Here is a 17,970-nt window from a genome sequence, read left to right on the forward strand (position 1 = left end):
TAGCTTAACTAGCTTTTTCCATACAAAGAATTAAAATCATTCATTTCTAATATTTATAAAGTATTTATTGTCGAAATAGATTTGATATAATAAAAGTATTAAACTACAAAAGTAAATAATTTTACTTTGTAATATATTAATTTTTTTACTCTATTTGTGTGTGCTACTACCAGTCTAAAACATTCCAAATTTTTTGGTAACATGTTGCTGTATAAACCATAAATCTAAACAAAAATCATTTTTAGTTTCATCTGAATTTAACAATGAATTTTTACAATTATAATCAAATTTTATTATACGCCCACAATTGAGTAGATTTTTAACAACTTTTTGATAAGTTTTTTTAGTTTAAGTAAATCATTAAAATTAATTCAGTTCTACATACTTCAATTGTAGAATTTTTTAAACACCAAAAGTTAATTAGAAATAATTACTACGATTTCAATTAAAATAATCTATTACAATAAAAATGCAAAAAAAATCGAGGTTTTCTGATAAATTTATTGTAAATAGTGATTATAAAATTTCTTGACTACTTATTAATCTTAACAATACTATTTTTTTCTATATAATGATGCCAATTTCAAACTTACAAGTTGAGCTAAAAGTTATGGTATTAATTCATTTTTTTTTTATTAGAAACTTATAAGAGCAAAAATAAGTAGGTTAAAAATGATTATTTTTAACATATTAAAAATCAAAATCAATAATTATTCGAAAACAATTAATTATAAAAATTATATATTATATTTTTGAATCTAAGAATTACTGATTTGGATATAATTAAGGAAATAGAAGTTAATGTTGCTTTTATAATTATTCACCAATTTCTTAAAATTAAAAACTATCTATAGTGATGTATCAAAACCTTACTTATGACAGTGATTTTAATTAGTGTCAGATTAAACCAATTTTGGACCCAACTATGCCACTTCCCCACTGTGCCGTGACGCCACTGTGCTGTTTTTTTTTTAATTAATTGAAAAAACTATTGCAAAAATATTGAAATAAAAATTTATTATAAAGAAATTATTTAAACATTTCTAAAATGAGTTGAAACATAGTATACATTGGAAATTTTTATGAAATATATTTCTTTCTGAAATTATATTTTTAAACATACGCATACTACATTTATTATATTAAACAAATTAATCAAAATAATTTTTATGACATTATATTGTTTATTGATTAACAATTACGTAAAATATTATTTACAATATTTTTAAGTCTTCATTTTTAACAATAAATTAAAGTACTTAGATGTATTATAATGGTATTTTTTACTTAACACATTAAAATCTGTACAATATTAAATTTGAATAATAATTTAATAAATAGAATAACCAAGCAGATTGTACTAGTACCTTAAATGTAAGGATAATAAAAATTTGAAGAATCAATATCTAATTGAATACATTCCTCTGTATAGTGACCATGCATTAAACAATAATAGCATCTATATATACAAAAAAATAACAAAATTAATTCAATTATTCATACTGTTAAATCATTTAATAATTACCGTTGCCCATAAATGTCTCCAACTATTTCTACATCTTTTGCCCAATTTGCTTGTGAATTGTCGACAACAAACTTTGCTTTTTGGGGAGATTTATAATATTTATAAGAACCAACAATATCTTTCTAAAATAAAGACAATTTTAAAGGATTTTTTGTATTTTTTTTAATTAACCAATATATATTATCAACTTCATGACAAAACTGCGAAACATGATTTTTTAAATTATTTTCGGGGAAAACAAAAATGCGCTATTTTTATATAAATTAAAAGAGAATTGTTTTATGTTTAATGCCCAATTACTACAAGAAATTTAAGATTTTTTATTTTGGTGTACATATACTCCATCCGCCTTAATTTATGTATTAAAAAACTCGACTAGTTTTTTTTAAAACGCAGGTTCTGTCGTGTAAATGCCAATAAAATAATATGCCTACCTTATAAAATTTATAACATTTTCCATTTTTCGAAATAATTCTACCGGCTTCATTATTTTTTCCAAAATAGCGTATAACACCTTCGTGTTTATGCGTGTCCATTAGCACTGCTTCTTCAACAGCTGTTACTTCAAGTTCTGGCGTACGATTATTGGGGCGATCTTCTTCGGTTATAATATGGTAAGTGCAAAGTTCATTCACATCTTCGTGTAAATCCATACTTTCCACAGGAATCATATCGTCACTACTCTCTTTTTTAAGTGTCAACAAACCTTCTATACAAGCTACTTGAAGCTCTGCGGTACGATTATTTGGGCGATCATCCTGAGTTATAATATTGGAAGAGCAAAGTTCATTCGCATCTTCGTGTAAATCCATACTTTCCACAGGAATCTTATTGTCATCTCTTTCTTGTTTTACAGTAAACACACCACCTACTGACACTACATTTTCAATATCGATATCTTTAATTTTCGTTGCGGTATATTCTATCTGTTTAATATCTAGACGCACATCACCTGACATAATTTCTAATTAATATTTCAAATTTCATTATTATTATTATTGTCTAAATAATAATTACAAAATTGTATATTTTTCATAAAACGAATATAATATCTTACTAAAATTGCTAAAGTGTATTTTTTTAGAGTTGATTGTTACAATAGTGACACTACAGGGATAGTTCAATATATTATTATGTTTACTAAGCAACTAGACTTAAATAATGAAATCTAAGGCTAGAATTGACATAATGTTAAAAAACTAATTGGGACTTGGTTATAATGATTTCAAATTAAAATATTACGTAGAACAGTGTTATTAATATTAATAGTTGTACTTAAAAAATTGAATTATGGTATTTTAATGAAAATTTAATCACTTAAACTTGTATAATTTTTGTATATGAAAAATCGTAACAAGTACATTAAGTAATTGAAAAGTTAATTAATTAAGTAATAATATATTTTTCAAAGTTTTACAGCAAAAACGAAATATTTTTTCTTTTAGTAACATTCCTATAGTAATTATTTAAAATAGGTATTCTATAAGTCCTTTTTTAAGTTACTGTCCAAAAACATCAGCATTACACTATTTGAAGGATACCAAGAGGGAGGATAAGGGTTCTGACACCCCATTTGAAAATAAATAACATCTTATAGGTACATTTTTATTTTTATTGGAGGGGCAACAAATATTGTTGCTTGTTTGTTTCTTGCTTCAAAATGATCAAATAAACGATGTCGTTCGTCAGAGCTAAAAGTACAGATGTATTTTTAGAGCATGAACTTTAAGTTCACGTAGAGTTCACATTACTATGACAGACAATGAGTGAAACAATAGTTTTAACTAGCCAGTTTTCTTAACATTTGTTAAATCACATTTTTTATGTCAATTATATTATTATATTTATTAGCATTTCTTTAGTATAAAAATATATTGATCTTATTTTATTTCAATTATTATCTTTAATATTTGGTCATATAAAGAACAATTAGTTTTAAAAACTTATATAAGTTACATTTTTTACGACGTTACTTTTATCTATAAAAATGGAATTATTTTTAATTTTCAAGTTGGAATAAATTATTAACGAAATATTTCATTGATACGTTAAACGTGTATGTACATATATATATATATATGGTTAAATTGAAAAAGAATAAACTTCCATAAACCCCTAAAGTGATTTCTTGAATTTAAAAGTTATAAAATCTAAATATTTTGACTACAATACAACTCGCATACTAAAAATTGTAATTTTATGATAACCTGACATCAAAAAGTGTCATTTACAAAATTGATTTATGTAAAATATAGATGAAAGTATGATATCAATGTATTAAACAAACTAATGTTAGATACATCGTCTCATTAATGCAACCATCTACTAAAACATTAACAGCACTTATCTCCTATAATTCATTGGTAAGTCTATAGTCATAAAATCGTCTTAGGCAATAGTTAATCGATATTTACAATTGTAAATATAATATTTCACAGAATATTGTTCTATTTTTTCTTGCTTAATGTATTATTCATCCCTTTATGTAACATAAAATTTTAGTATAGTAAATTACTTATTATGTTTAAGTATATTTTTATCTTTTTACATTTTCCAATATACTTTTTTGTATATATTTCAATACTATTGGTTAAAAAAATATCTGAGCTGGATTTAACTAAGATACATTACCACTTGTATTATGCTTCTTATTCTCCGAAACACAGCATTTAAATAATGTTGCTAATCGACGAAAAAAACTCTTCACCTTCATCGTAATAATGTTATATACAATAAAATGAATGTATCAAGATATATCTTACAAAATTTTTAATGATTATCAGTAATTCAATACAAGCACAAAAAATAGTTTTTCTTAACAAAAATTAAACAACAAACTAATTTATATTTGTGTATCAATATTAAGTATCGCGTAGCAACTTAATTTTACTATTATTATAATTAGAATACACTTGTTTTGTACGAGGCAGCTAGACCGTAGGACGGCAGTTGTGCACCGCACTAAAATGTCGTTTTACCTTAAGCCTGTTGAAATCGCTATTATTTAAGCGGTAATGGGTCACCTGTGGGATGACGGCTCATTGTACGTCCAATAAGTAACGAGAGTAGACAATAATTAAATAACAAATAACCACATATATTAGAAATTCTTCAGAGAGTATCTTACATTTATGGGGTTGGGTTAAATACTAATGGCGTGCGAAGCGGCACAAAACAAAATAGTTAATCTCAATTAAAACAAACAATAAATAACATTAAAAACAATATAAACTCAGCTGAATAGAAAAAAGTCGTTGATAGTGATGAGTGGACTGTATGAGATCTTGTGGTAATGGTGTGGAACATCTGAGTATGACGAGTCAGAGTGTAGATCCCCAGGCACGTAATGGCGGATGAGAACAGACTACGGTAATAATGATGTTTAGTGATGGTCAGGGCCCAATCACTAGTGGCGTACAAGGGCACGAGAACTTAGAGCACAAGAGTGCGATAAACAAGTAAAAGAATAACGGCGTACAATGGCCGAACAATTTACCATTCAAGCGAAGGCGCTTACTACAAAAAAGAAAAGATGACACATAAAACAATTAACTGACTGACACTCACGACGATAAACTATACACGGATGACAATTGACACGGAGATCATCGATTTGCCGTGCTGGGTGGGCAAAGAGATGAGTGAAACAAGACGCTGGAGATCAGCTGTCACACGATGTAATATAATCAACGATGTTTGTAACAACTGGTTTACTAGATCTTTGCTAAAGGCATTCTATACCAACACATCATTTGAAGAATAAATTAAAATATTATCAAACATAGAATTAAAAAAAACTTTTTTTTTAATTGTTTTTTTTTTTTGACGACATTTGACAAAAGCCATATCATGATTGTTTAATGAGTTTCTAATGTTTTTCTTACTACTATAGTAAATAGGAAAATTAATGCAAGAGAGTGTTTTACAGTCCCACGTATTATTGACTTATATCATTCCTAAAAATGCCCTGATATTAATCAAAATACCATGTAGGTAATTGTGATAAAGTTATTTATTGATTTGTTATATAACTGAGAAGGAAGTTATCTCTACAATCATCAGTTAATTTTTTATTCATTAAAATAAATATTAAATATATCTAAATAATGTAAAAGTTAAAAAAAAAATAAAGATTACAATAATAATTTCTAAGATTTATAGACATAATATTGTTATGATTGATAAACAATTCAAGTTATTATTACTATTTTTTTTTTTTATTATTTATTCATTATATTTTTTTATTATTAAGTGGTCGTATAAAACGGAGATTTCAAGTAGACATGAGAAGTAAAAGATCTTTGCTTTACAGTGGATGGAACCCAAACAAAAAGAATGTTATACTCATTCATGGTTTTAATGGTGCAGAAAATGAAAATCAAATTGCTCTCATCAGAAATGGTAATGAATCATTGACATCACTTAAATTTTTTTTTTTTATATTTATGGGGCGTATTGATATTTCCAGTTACGGTTAAGTAGTTATTGTAGTAAAAGGGCAATCATATATTAATATATTATACAGCCAAAGGCAATAATCTACGAAATATTTTAAGTATTATCAAATCTTAGTAACAAATTTTCAGAAGTTTTTGGTTTATGTAAAAGACGAAGTTTATAAATGAACTAGTATATTAATGATATATTAATTTGTAAATGTTTAAATGGTAAACATTTTTTATAGTTTTTTTTTTTTATTAACTAATTCAATTTTATAATAATAAATTGTAGCTCTTGAGTAAAATAACTTGAGGTACTTGTACAGTAGGGTGTCCCTTATTTATAAAATTTAAAAATTATAAAGTGCCACCCCCTAGAATTATTTGAATACATGGAAAAATAAATTGTACGAAATTTGGAGACGATTGGTCAACTCTAAGACGTGCCCCAAGGGGGTTAAAAATAACCCCCCAAGTGTGATTTTTTAGTTTTTTCTGTCTATCTCAAAAACTTTAGCTTTTGCGAAAAAGTTTATTTGGACTTTTTTGTAGGTATATAATTCTTCTATAAAAAGTATATATACAAAAATTTTCGAAAAGTTCTTATTTAGCCCTAAAAAAATAAAAACATATATGTTCTATTCTTACCGTTAAAATTGTTAATTTATAAATCGTTCATTGTAAAAACATAAAAAAAATTCATTTAACCGTTTTTTAAATTTAATTTTCTATACATTTTTAATTCGACATTTTTTCTATTATTTGTTATTCAAAACCTACAGTTTTTTAAATTTTAATTTAAAAAAAATTCATCAGAGTAAAATTAATACCGTTTCAGTTTCACATTGAAGCTAAAATAATGTTAACTTACAAATTTATATACAACCAGAAACTATTTACAAAAAAAAAGCGTACTAAAAAAATTTACTACATATTTTAAATAATTTATCTTTTTTTAAATTCTTGGCATAATGTGCTTTTATTGCAATTAGGAAAACAACGCCGGTATTCTGTAACAATCTGTAATAGGTATTGTTTTTGTGCTTCGTCTTTTGTTAAAATATTATTATACTCTTCTATGAGTTTTACGCCCCTCTCTGCCAAATCATTTATAACTTTTAAAATATTAAAAAAAAAAACCTCTCATGTAGCTAAGGGGGTCACCCTATTGGACAGTACTCGCGGTCTTTTTAATCAACAAGGATTGTGCCAGTACACGTTTCTTTTTTAAACGTTACCTATTTTTAGATGATTTTTTTTTAGATCAAAAAAACATTTTAAACAAAAGCATTTTAGGTAAAGTATAGTCGACTAAAAAAAAAAAAAAATTAAGGTTTTTAAATGATAAAATTGCCAAAAAGTTTTTTGACATCCTAAAAAATTGTTGCGTACCTCTTGAAAAAATTCTGGATCGCCCTCGTTAGAAATCTTAAAATAAAAACTATTTTTGTCTTGTTATTAAAAAAATTCTTTATTAGACTGCAAGTTAACTAGTGAAGATAAAAATTAATGTTCTAGTTAATCCACTTAAATGTGCACTTGTAGTGGCCAAAAAACTACATTCAACTCAGAGTTTCACTTTATTTTATAAAAAGTATGAACTTTATTTAAATTTAGCATACCTCAAGTTAGGAGATCATAATGTATTTACTGTGGATTGGATGCCCCTTACCAAGTATCCATGTTATATTGGTTCTCTGCGTAACGTACGCTTAGTAAGTCAGTGCGCTGCTCAATTTTATTCTCATCTAACTTATTCAGGAGCTTCGGCATTCGACATACACTGCGTCGGACACAGTTTGGGAGCCCATATATGTGGAATGATGAGTAATCATTTGACGTTGAAGCAATACAAAATAATAGGTAATTTTGCTTTGACAAAAGCAAAAACAAGATTTGTTTGATGGTTAGCAAAAATAGGTTATATTGTCTGAAGATAATTTTAAAATACTGGATCATCTAGGGTTAGATCCAGCTAGACCCCTCATAGCTATGCTCGCGTCCGACGAATACCGTTTAACGAGAGACGATGCAAAGTTCGTCCAAGTAATACATACAAATGCTGGTTTGTATGGAGATACGCCCCAAAACGGAGACGTTGATTTTTGTGTAAACGGAGGTCGCTTTCAGCCCATGTGTTCAAACGAGCCAAATATTATCAGTAATTGTATTAAATTTTTATTGCTTCCGCGAGATAATTAATGAAATCTCTGTTTACAGGAAGGGCCCGATGTAGTCATTTGGCAAGCACTTGTTACTACGCAGCGTCGCTTTTCAACAGAGGTCGCAATTTTCTTGGAATTCCTTGTACGCAATTTTGCACAAGACTGTCCCTGCCAGACTTGCCAACAAAACTATTACTTGTTCCAATGGGTCTGTTTACTCCTGAAGGGTTAGATATTTATCATTAAACATCTATGCGAAAATATATTCTAAGAATTTTACTCCAACGGGTTTTCAAAATAATTTCGATATTTACTTGTACCGCCATAAGTTATTTAACATGAATACTTCCTATTGGTTATATTATAATTTGAGAGTATTTTATGTTTCGAATGATTTTTACATTAACAAACAGTCACCTTATTACGTTCGAGTATACTCGAACGTAATAATAATGTCTAACAAATTATTTCCCAAGGATAAAACAATTTAAAGGCTATTTTTATCCTAGCAGAATTATTTTTTTTTTAAATAATGGCAGGGTTTGCATTTACAAATAAATAGTTACAAAATAGTACTTATTGTTACTTGACAAGACATAAATCCGAAAGCGAAGTCTTGAATTAGGTGCGTTTATTGATTCTATTCACATTAAATGTATTATCAACGCTAAATCTGTTTTATTTATACATTTTTGAAATTAGTTATGGAGCGGAAATTTTATTCGGTAAGTTTATTTACGTTGTTCAGTATTGTAAATAATTTACAATAAAATTAATTAACCTCCCTTAAAAAATTTCTAAATATGTTTTAATCAATCAAATTTAAAATAACTTAAAAATCGGGTTTCTATTCATTATTAATACATAAATCATCACGTAATTAATTAAAAATCTGATAACAAATTTCCAGTACTAAAAATGATTACTATCCCTTTAAATTATATATTATTTTCTTAAGCAATCTAGGAAACTGATAATTGTTACTGACAGGTTGTTAGTTATAGTTATAAGTGTAAATGGTAGTTCCTCTTGTAATATATAATAATAAATAGATCACCGATTCATTATTTTATTATCGAAAAAATCTATCTAACATAAAATAATCTACAATAAAAATTAATTTTTAGAATTTTATAGTTAAATTCTTATTTTGTATAAAAGCAGCTGAAGCAAAACCAAATTGTTTATGTTTTCTTATAAGATAATTTTGACAAAAATTTTTCAAAATTATCATTAAAATAAAACACTTTACCTTTTATTAAATTTGCAACAGTACCGTTATCATTTTTTTATTATTATATTTGTTTACAGGACTAAAGGTACATTTTGCGTGCAATTAAAAATTAACAAATCATTGTGCCCTTTAGATTAACACCTCAGTCACTCCAACTTCAATGTGTAACCATCTAATCATTTGTATAACGTCATAGTAATACATAAAAACTATAGATACATGTGAAGAATTATTATTATAACATTTCTGTATTTTGGGAGGGATGTATCCGAAACATACGTATATTCGGTATTTTTTAATGCTACTGTTTATTTTTGTGTTGTTATGTTAACTTGTTATCAACGAAAATACATAAATAATTTGATGTACTTCAGTAAAATGTAAGATATGAAATCCATTTATTTATACTTCTTATCTATTAGGTCAAAATGACTAAATTATATCGATAATTTCATAAATACACTAAGTTAGGAGTTAAGTTTGGTCATGCTATGAGGAGAGAGAAATCGAAAGCTGTAAGAACAGTTATAGAAATGAATGTTGAAGGAAGAAGAGGTAGAGGAAGACCAAAAAAGAGATGTAGGGATGTAATTGATTGCAATATTAGGACGGCTGATGTGAGCGTAGATGACATGGGAGATCGTGTCAAGCGGAAGTTTAGGATTAGGGTGGCCGACCCCGAGTAGTTGGGATTAAGGCGAGGAAAAAGAAGAAGATTAAGTCAGGAGTTGTGTGTAGGCAACTAAATTGTCAAATGAACAGGAGGATAATAAAGTAGATTAAATTTATAAAATGGTACCAGATATGTTGATATATTAACAGCTTTCAAGAACGAATTGTAATGTCGGCTTCTCACAAAGTGTGACTTAATAACCTTAAATAGTGTGGCTAGAGCCACCTACATTTACACGAATCATACTCACTAATGATGATTACTAGCTATTGTAAGCTATGGTTGGTTAGCTATACTGAGTCTTATCACGTCACATCGTACCCTGTGAGAAGACATTTATATTGCATTGCTGCTCAGCTACGATTGTCCATTACACTTTAATACCATTGAAAATGAAAAATGGTTAGTTATTTTCAATAAACAACCGATATCTACTAGATGGCCGATAACTACTCTTAACTGTTAGAAACATTAAATTGGTTATATTTTGCTCATTCCGAAAACAAAAATAACACAATTAATGTTTTTTAACGGAACTAACTAATTATCAAGGTATTGGCGTCTGTTAACATGGGTAGATAAACCTGTATTTGGTTTATACACTTGATTTTTTTAATTTATTTAATTATAAAATTTATTATACGAATTTTTCTATAAAATATTTTTTCATTGTGATTATTATATTTAAGATTAATTTAAACTTTATAGATCTTTAGTTAAGAAGGCATTTATTTTAGAATATTGTAATTTGTATCAATATGTTCACTTTTTTTACTAATATTGCTTAGACATACATTATGAATCATGTTCTATAAAATATGTTGTAGAAATTTGAAACAATTACTCTTCTTTCTCACAAACGATATAAATTCCCTACCAAACATTTTTAAAAATAAATTATAGTTTTAAGTTACAATTTGATAATATGAACAATATTAAGTATACTTGCATGTAATCAGGATTTTTTTTTTTAAATTAAGCATGCTTGATTTTTTAATTTTTAACTTAAGATTGAATCTTTTTTGAAGTATCGTTCTTCTTTAAGATATACTATTTTTTTTTAATTTGACCATAAATCTAATTATAATAGGGTATTTAGAATAGCAAAGTATAAACAAAGATTATCCATTTTTTTGACAGTGTTTTGATAACCTGGTGTCTTTTTAAACTACATTAGATCAACTACAATTGTTGTTTACACACTTAAACATTCTTTTCATCTTCTTCTTCCTCGCCTTAATCCCAACTACTTGGGGTCGGCCACTCTAATCCTAAACTTCTACTTGACACGATCTCCTACGTCATCTACGCTCAGATCAGCTGTCCTCATATCGCATTCAATAACTTCCTTCCATCTCTTTTGGTCTTCCTCTACCTCTTCTTCCTTCAAAATTCAGTTCTATAACTGTTCTTACAGCTTCCAATTCCTCTCTCCTCATAACATGACCATACCATCTAAATCTATTTTCTCTCATCTTATCCACGATTGACGCTACACCTATACTCCCTCTTATATGCTCGTTCCTTAACCTATCTTCTCTAGTCACTCCATTCATCCATCTAAGCATTCTCATCTCTACTACACTCATTCTCTGTTCTACTTTCTTATCAACCGCCCAACACTCTGAACCATACATCATAACTGGCTCACTAATATTTTCCATCTCCTACTGGCACTTCATCTGGTTCTACTATTTTATTTTTTTTTTCATTGATGCCACAACCTCTTTCTCACTAATTAAATCTACCAGTCCCTCATTCCACGAGTTATCCTCTAATGTCTCTTTTGGGTACTCCTTATTCAGTAATTTTTCAAAATACTCTTTACACCTTTTTTTCACATCATCATCACTCGAGAGTTCCATTTTATCAACACTTTTTATACACCTTATATAATCTTTAGACCTTATCTCTCTTACTTTTGCAAGTCTATAGATTTCTTTCTCGCCTTCCTTTGTTCTTAGCCTATCATACAACTCATCATACCTTTTAAACTTCGCCTTACTTACTGCACATTTGGCTTCTTTGCACAAGCGTTTATACTCCATCCAATCTTCTCTCCTTCTGCTCTTCTGCCATACTTTGAATTGCTTTTACTTACTTTCTATGATTTTTTGAACGTCCTCATCCCACCACCCGGTTTCCTTGTTTCCTGGTATTCTATTCCTACTCTCGCCAACAATCTCCTTTGCAATATTCTTTACACGACTAGAAAATCTATTCCACACATCATTTATGGCTCCCTTGATATTCCACACCGTCCTCTCTTTTACCGTCTTTACAAACTCTATAGCTACCGCACAAGTTGTTCAGCTAGTATCAAACACTTTATTCTTTAGGTCTTCTCCGTTTTTAACTACTTTATTCCCTCTCAACTGCTGTCCCCGCCTACATCCAAGATGGGGCGATTCGGCTAATTTTTGTTCAGGACACCTCATATTATTTGACAAAAATTTTACGGCGGCTGTCGTCCTAACGCAATCTGATTAGTGGTCTCTTACCACTGGTAGAGGAGCCGTGGAAGTATTCTTATTCTCTATCCACAGGGAAAACACTTAAACATTCTATATTTATGTAATACACTTTAAATGTTAACATTTTCATAACGACTTGTCTTCTATGTATAACAGTCTACCTATGGTAATAGATCTAAAAGTATCGGATGATAAATTATCAGTTAACCTAGTTTAATAAAAGTTTAATATTCAACATGTAAAAAATTATAACTATACATTGTTAGCTTTAAAACTTAATTCTTCAGTTAATATTCAATAATTTATGTAAGAATAAATGCAACACTTATTTTACTCGTCAAATAGTTTATTAGAAAATAGTACCTATTAGGTTTTAAGTATTATTACACTGAATTATATTTTATTATTGTGTAGTAACAATGAAAATATTTTTTTATTAAATACATACATTATGTGTATTTAGTGTAAAACGTTAACGGGAAAGTAAAAACATTGAAAGTATGTGACCAAGACTTAGGTGGATAACTAAGAGCCCACTCAACTGAGACTCAGCAACACTGGATCATAACAGTAGTATTATTTTACTTTTACAAACCGTTTGACATTCAGGCGCACCGGACTTCTCGTACACTTTTTAAAAGTGTATGAATAAAAAAACTTTGTGAGTGAACTTATTGGTAAAATCGTTCAATGAATTAAGTTGTTGTTTACTATACACTTTCGTCTCCAAAAGAACTCTAATTTTATTCTTTAAATATGTGTTATAAATTAAAAATGATTTATTAAGTTTACATTCGGTTTTTTTTTTAATTCCGCAAAAATGATTTCTCTCAATGGAATGATTATGTTAAACATTAATATATTTCTGAGTTTTTTTTAAATGTTCCTTCAAAAATAAGACTGAAGTCGTAAACCAATAAATTATAAAAAATGAGATGTATATCTCGAGAAAAAAGCGCATTGACGTTCTTTATTTGCTTTTTTGCCATACCAGGTAAATATAATTATACATACAAATAGTTATTATGATAATCTTTATTAATTATTAAAATGCTTGGACCTTATCATTTTTCTGTATTCTTAGTATGTATAATGTCTTTAAAGGTTTTCATTTTCATTTTTTTTAATAAAGTTACGTTAGTGTTCTTAATAAAAATTACAAAAAAATTTTTTTTATTAAATATGAAAAGTTTGTTAATCTATTTTCTATGCCAACGTCGACATTTCAAATATTTCAATAAGTTTATTTTTCTTTCTGAAATATAAGTAAACAATTGTACTTTTATGATTGAAAAATATAACATCGAACAATCTAGATTTTTTTACTTGAATCGACCATGTCTTTTGAGTAAATTAATTGAAAAGTAATTAATATAAAGTACCAATTATGATAAATGTTTACAATTGTATGTGATTTATATTTTGCAATACGTGTCTATTATATTGCATAATTACTGTTAAAACAAAATGAAATTGAAAAAAGTCCAATAAAGTTTCAACGTAACATAAGAAATGTATTGTTTACCATATTGTGCTGTGAAATATTTAAACATGTTTATTGATTCTACTCACCTTTTGAAGAAAATAGTCATATTTAATGTCCATTAAACTAAAAAATCTTATAACTGTTACAAATTGCCTAAATTTCATTAATTTATAAATTAATTCATTAATATTATATCGACATTAGCTTATACTATTATACAAAATATGCATACGAATATTACATTGATGATTCTAATATTCTTTAAATTAATACTAACGTACTTTCTTTGTATATTACTTTTCTTTTTAAGGCAATGATGAGTTTATCTAGAACGTAACTTATACTCGGTACTATTTTCAATTATGAAAGTATTCATATAATAAAAATTATAATTTTAAGGTGATGGTTTTTCTTAATACATTCAACTGTTAATAACGTTTGAGATTTTTTTAAAAAATATTGAGTATGGAATTAGTAAGACTCATAGGAAGTTTAACGTTAGTCAATATTAAAAACGCGCCAATCGATTTAAACTTTTAGTTAATATTCTCTTATCGGGTTTTGTTGTGATGTTTGTAAATATTGATTTTATTAATATTTACAAAAATAATCAATATTTCTTGTATCTGGTATAACCTTTCATGAACATAACAAATATAAGTAATTTATGTTTACTAATTATCCAAAATCAATTGCCTCAATAATTTTAACTTTCAATTTAGAACATAAAGTAAAAAACTTGAAAAAATTAATTTATTGTTATCGGCGTAAGCATAGCTTGATTAGAATTACAACATAACACTTACTTTTTAGTTTAGGTAATTTTATTAGCATGCAATTAGTGTGTATTCGTTACAAAACAAATAGGTAGTCACCGTGAAATTTTATTATTATTTTATACCATTTTTTATGGCAATTCAAACCGTCCTTGATTAAAAACAGTATACATTCAATTTGAAAACACTCGAAGAGTCATAAATATTTTAAAACAGTATACACCGAATTTAAATGTACATGTTAATTACTTGATTAGACATTATTAATTTTCAGAATGATTAATAATCGCACAATTTAAGAATCGCAAATCATATTATTATATAAATATTATTCCATAGTGTTCTTTTATTTTTAATATTGATTGAAATTTTGTAGCTTCTTTGTCAATCCATTAATTATTTAATTGTCTTCTCGATAATTAGTCCCTAAATTTGGATAACGTTGTTTTTATACATCAATGTATCATGTGGGTTATTCATACTCACGTGGGTTGGGTTGTATTAATTTTTTTCAATATAATAAGTATACTTTGATGTAGTAAAGTTTAGACAACAAAACCGCGCATAATGATTTAAAAAAAAAAATGTTTTTCTTTTTATCTATCAATATTTTGCTGATAAGTGATATAGAAGAGTAGAGTATATATAGTGAGTGATAAAAAAAAATATTTTGAGGTCGGAAAACACTAGTATTTGGGTACCAAATTACTAAAAATATCTCTGAACTATCAAGTTATTGTTAAATTAAGTTAGATACAAAACATAATTCATTATGCATGAAATGTTTTGGTATCCTGAAAAAAGTATTTATTCTTATAAATATATAAATAACTTAATAGTCTAAAATCGTCAAATAGGTTGTCATTTAAATATTTTCAAGAAGACATAAAAATCATATTTGCACTTCTGTTTATCGTAGACTTAAGATTCTCCTTAGATTTTTTTATCAATATTTTAATGAACTTTTTAAAATTGGAACTGAAATAAATGAATTTCCAAAAACTTTTTATGAATATTATTTTGATTTTGTAGAACAATATTTTATTTACACTCATAATTTGTTATAGACATATCGACTTAGTCACACATAATTTAGATATATTTATATATATCATTTGACAGAATAATTTGTCCGTGAAAATAAAGAGACTAAATCGTACAAAACAATAATAATATTTTGCAATCGAATGTAATGCACTATCACCAATTATTTTTATAATCAAATTCACCTCCAAGAATTGTTATGGTATTCTCATTGAATGTTTTATTACAAATAGTCGCGATTACGCATTTACAGTTAAACTGTTACATTGTTTTTTTATTCTTGATTTCATTTTAAAATATTTATTATTAATAGCTTAATAAAATCTTACTCCGAATAAATTAGTTACAGTAAACAAACAAACATCTGTTTGTTTAAAAATATATTATTACAAAATAACTGTTTTCCTAGTAAAAAAAAAACGTTACATTATTCAATTTTATACACTATTATATTAATAATATACAATATAATCATGTTAATCACATATAATGAAAAGCAATGAATTGATGAAAAATTCTATGATTTAAAAATTGTTGTAATTTTGATGAATTACAAAACTAAAAAAAATGTTGTTCCTTTCGAGTTGTTTAAAGTTATTATAGTATTATTAGTTCGCAAGAAAACTAATCATAATAGTGTAATAAGTTGAAATTGATTTTTTTCAAACACGTGTCTGAATAATTTTGGTATGTTTCGAAGAAACCTCTAAGAAAATATTTGTGAAGTCCGTTATTAAATCGGATATAATAATTAAGACCGGTTTGATTTCACTCTACTCGCGCAAAATAGAAATAACTGCTTATATTAGCTGTGGGGCAAAAAGTTGTTTTCACTAAGATCGTCCTGTGTAATAAATTGTCTCAACCAGACAACAAAATTCAGGAAACGTTCACTTTTTATTCGTCGTGTGTGAATAACCCACTGTAGAAATGGGTCATCTTTAGACATCATGTCTTAGAGGTTAACGTGTTTATTCGTAGGTCATCACGAAGTTCATTGTCAGAACTTGTGTTTATATTTTTCGACAACGAATTATGTAGTCAACGCAAATAAATAAAAAAACACCTGTTTCTCTTATGAAAAAAAGTAAAACTAAAAATTAGTAATGCGTTTTTGAGGTAAATATTTAATAAATACATGTGTACCATGTAATAATATATTTTCATTTAAGAAACTGTTTGTTTTATGGGCTAACAATCATATAACAAAATAAATTATAATAAATATAATGTTTTATAATTTCTATTTCAAATATTCTCACAGGTCACTTAAATTTAGAGAAAACTAAACAATACAACACTGCTAAAAAATACATTTCTATTTCTTGTGGTTTTTGCCTAACCAAATATACAATAATACATATATTTTTTTTAATCGTTTTTAGTTTAATATATAACAAGAAAATTAAAAAATCGATACTTACTACTTTGAATTTTTACTTTTTGCGGTTTACATTGTAAATAATATCTAAACGTAACAAATACTTAAAGCCAATATAAGTAAAAATTTATGTTTATGAATACGTTTGATCATGAATTAACAGCGATAACGGAAAGGAGTGTAAACGAAAAGTAATTGATAAACAGTAGCTATTTAAGGTCATTACAGAAACATGAGTATTTACTTTCATTTGGTACAAGAAACCTGTCAAACGATCTTGATCTTGGCTTTGACTCGAGGCTGTGGCGCCTCAAGTCAGTCATTCGAGGATGTGATATGTATCCATTATAAAAAAAAATTATCTAGCCAGGCTTCTATTTAATGTAGTTAATGTCACAAGTCTACTGTTGTTGTAGTTAAATCTATTCACGTTGTTTACAAAGTTTTTTGAAAATCGGATTAAAAAACAATAATTACAGTTCTCTAAACAATTGACTTCTGACGAATAGATAACTACTTGCACAGACGTTGCGCTCTGATTCGCATAACTACATGCGTTTACTGAACGTATTAGTTTTACTTGATATTATATTTCAATGATTTTAAAATTAAATCGTTTAAAAACTACATTTTATGCTTTTCTAATCAATCTAAGAGCATAAAATTATAAAATTACAAGTGTAATTTATTTATTATTTTTTTTGCGAAGAAAAACTTAACTATTTACTTGTTTTATCATCAACTACGTGATAAGAAAATAATCATAACTTTGC

At 27.0% G+C, this 17,970-nt stretch overlaps 3 protein-coding genes across 5 annotated transcripts in view; 2 read left to right on the plus strand and 1 right to left on the minus strand.

Moving 5' to 3' along the window:
• The window catches only part of LOC126893652 (retinoblastoma-binding protein 5 homolog), a 71,721-nt gene that overhangs the window by 16,764 nt on the left and 36,987 nt on the right, over positions 1-17,970 (plus strand). The window lies entirely within an intron of this gene.
• Positions 1-17,970, plus strand: part of LOC126893645 (uncharacterized) — a 28,225-nt gene that overhangs the window by 3,328 nt on the left and 6,927 nt on the right. Inside the window, exons 3-7 of the mRNA XM_050664045.1 lie at positions 5,778-5,926; positions 7,582-7,827; positions 7,928-8,125; positions 8,185-8,356; positions 8,832-8,854. Of these exons, the coding sequence (XP_050520002.1) occupies positions 5,778-5,926; positions 7,582-7,827; positions 7,928-8,125; positions 8,185-8,356; positions 8,832-8,854 (788 nt within the window). The remainder of the gene's footprint in view (positions 1-5,777; positions 5,927-7,581; positions 7,828-7,927; positions 8,126-8,184; positions 8,357-8,831; positions 8,855-17,970) is intronic.
• LOC126893663 (uncharacterized) lies at positions 1,348-17,519 on the minus strand. 3 transcript variants are annotated; one of them, XM_050664073.1, is made up of 4 exons: positions 17,241-17,519; positions 1,960-2,477; positions 1,526-1,647; positions 1,348-1,459 (listed from the first exon to the last, which is right to left on the minus strand). In XM_050664073.1, exons 2-4 carry the CDS (start codon positions 2,335-2,337, stop codon positions 1,369-1,371), a joined length of 591 nt encoding a protein of 196 aa, XP_050520030.1. In that variant the 5' UTR covers positions 2,338-2,477; positions 17,241-17,519; the 3' UTR covers positions 1,348-1,368. The 3 variants fall into 3 exon arrangements, with proteins under 3 accessions (XP_050520030.1, XP_050520031.1, XP_050520029.1); XM_050664074.1 differs by lacking the exon at positions 17,241-17,519 and adding an exon at positions 14,083-14,108; XM_050664072.1 differs by lacking the exon at positions 17,241-17,519 and having other exon boundaries at positions 1,960-2,560.

The sequence above is a fragment of the Daktulosphaira vitifoliae genome, unplaced genomic scaffold (genome assembly GCF_025091365.1).
Source record: "Daktulosphaira vitifoliae isolate Bord-2020 unplaced genomic scaffold, ASM2509136v1 Scaffold_1, whole genome shotgun sequence".
In the NCBI taxonomy this organism is placed as follows: domain Eukaryota; kingdom Metazoa; phylum Arthropoda; class Insecta; order Hemiptera; family Phylloxeridae; genus Daktulosphaira; species Daktulosphaira vitifoliae.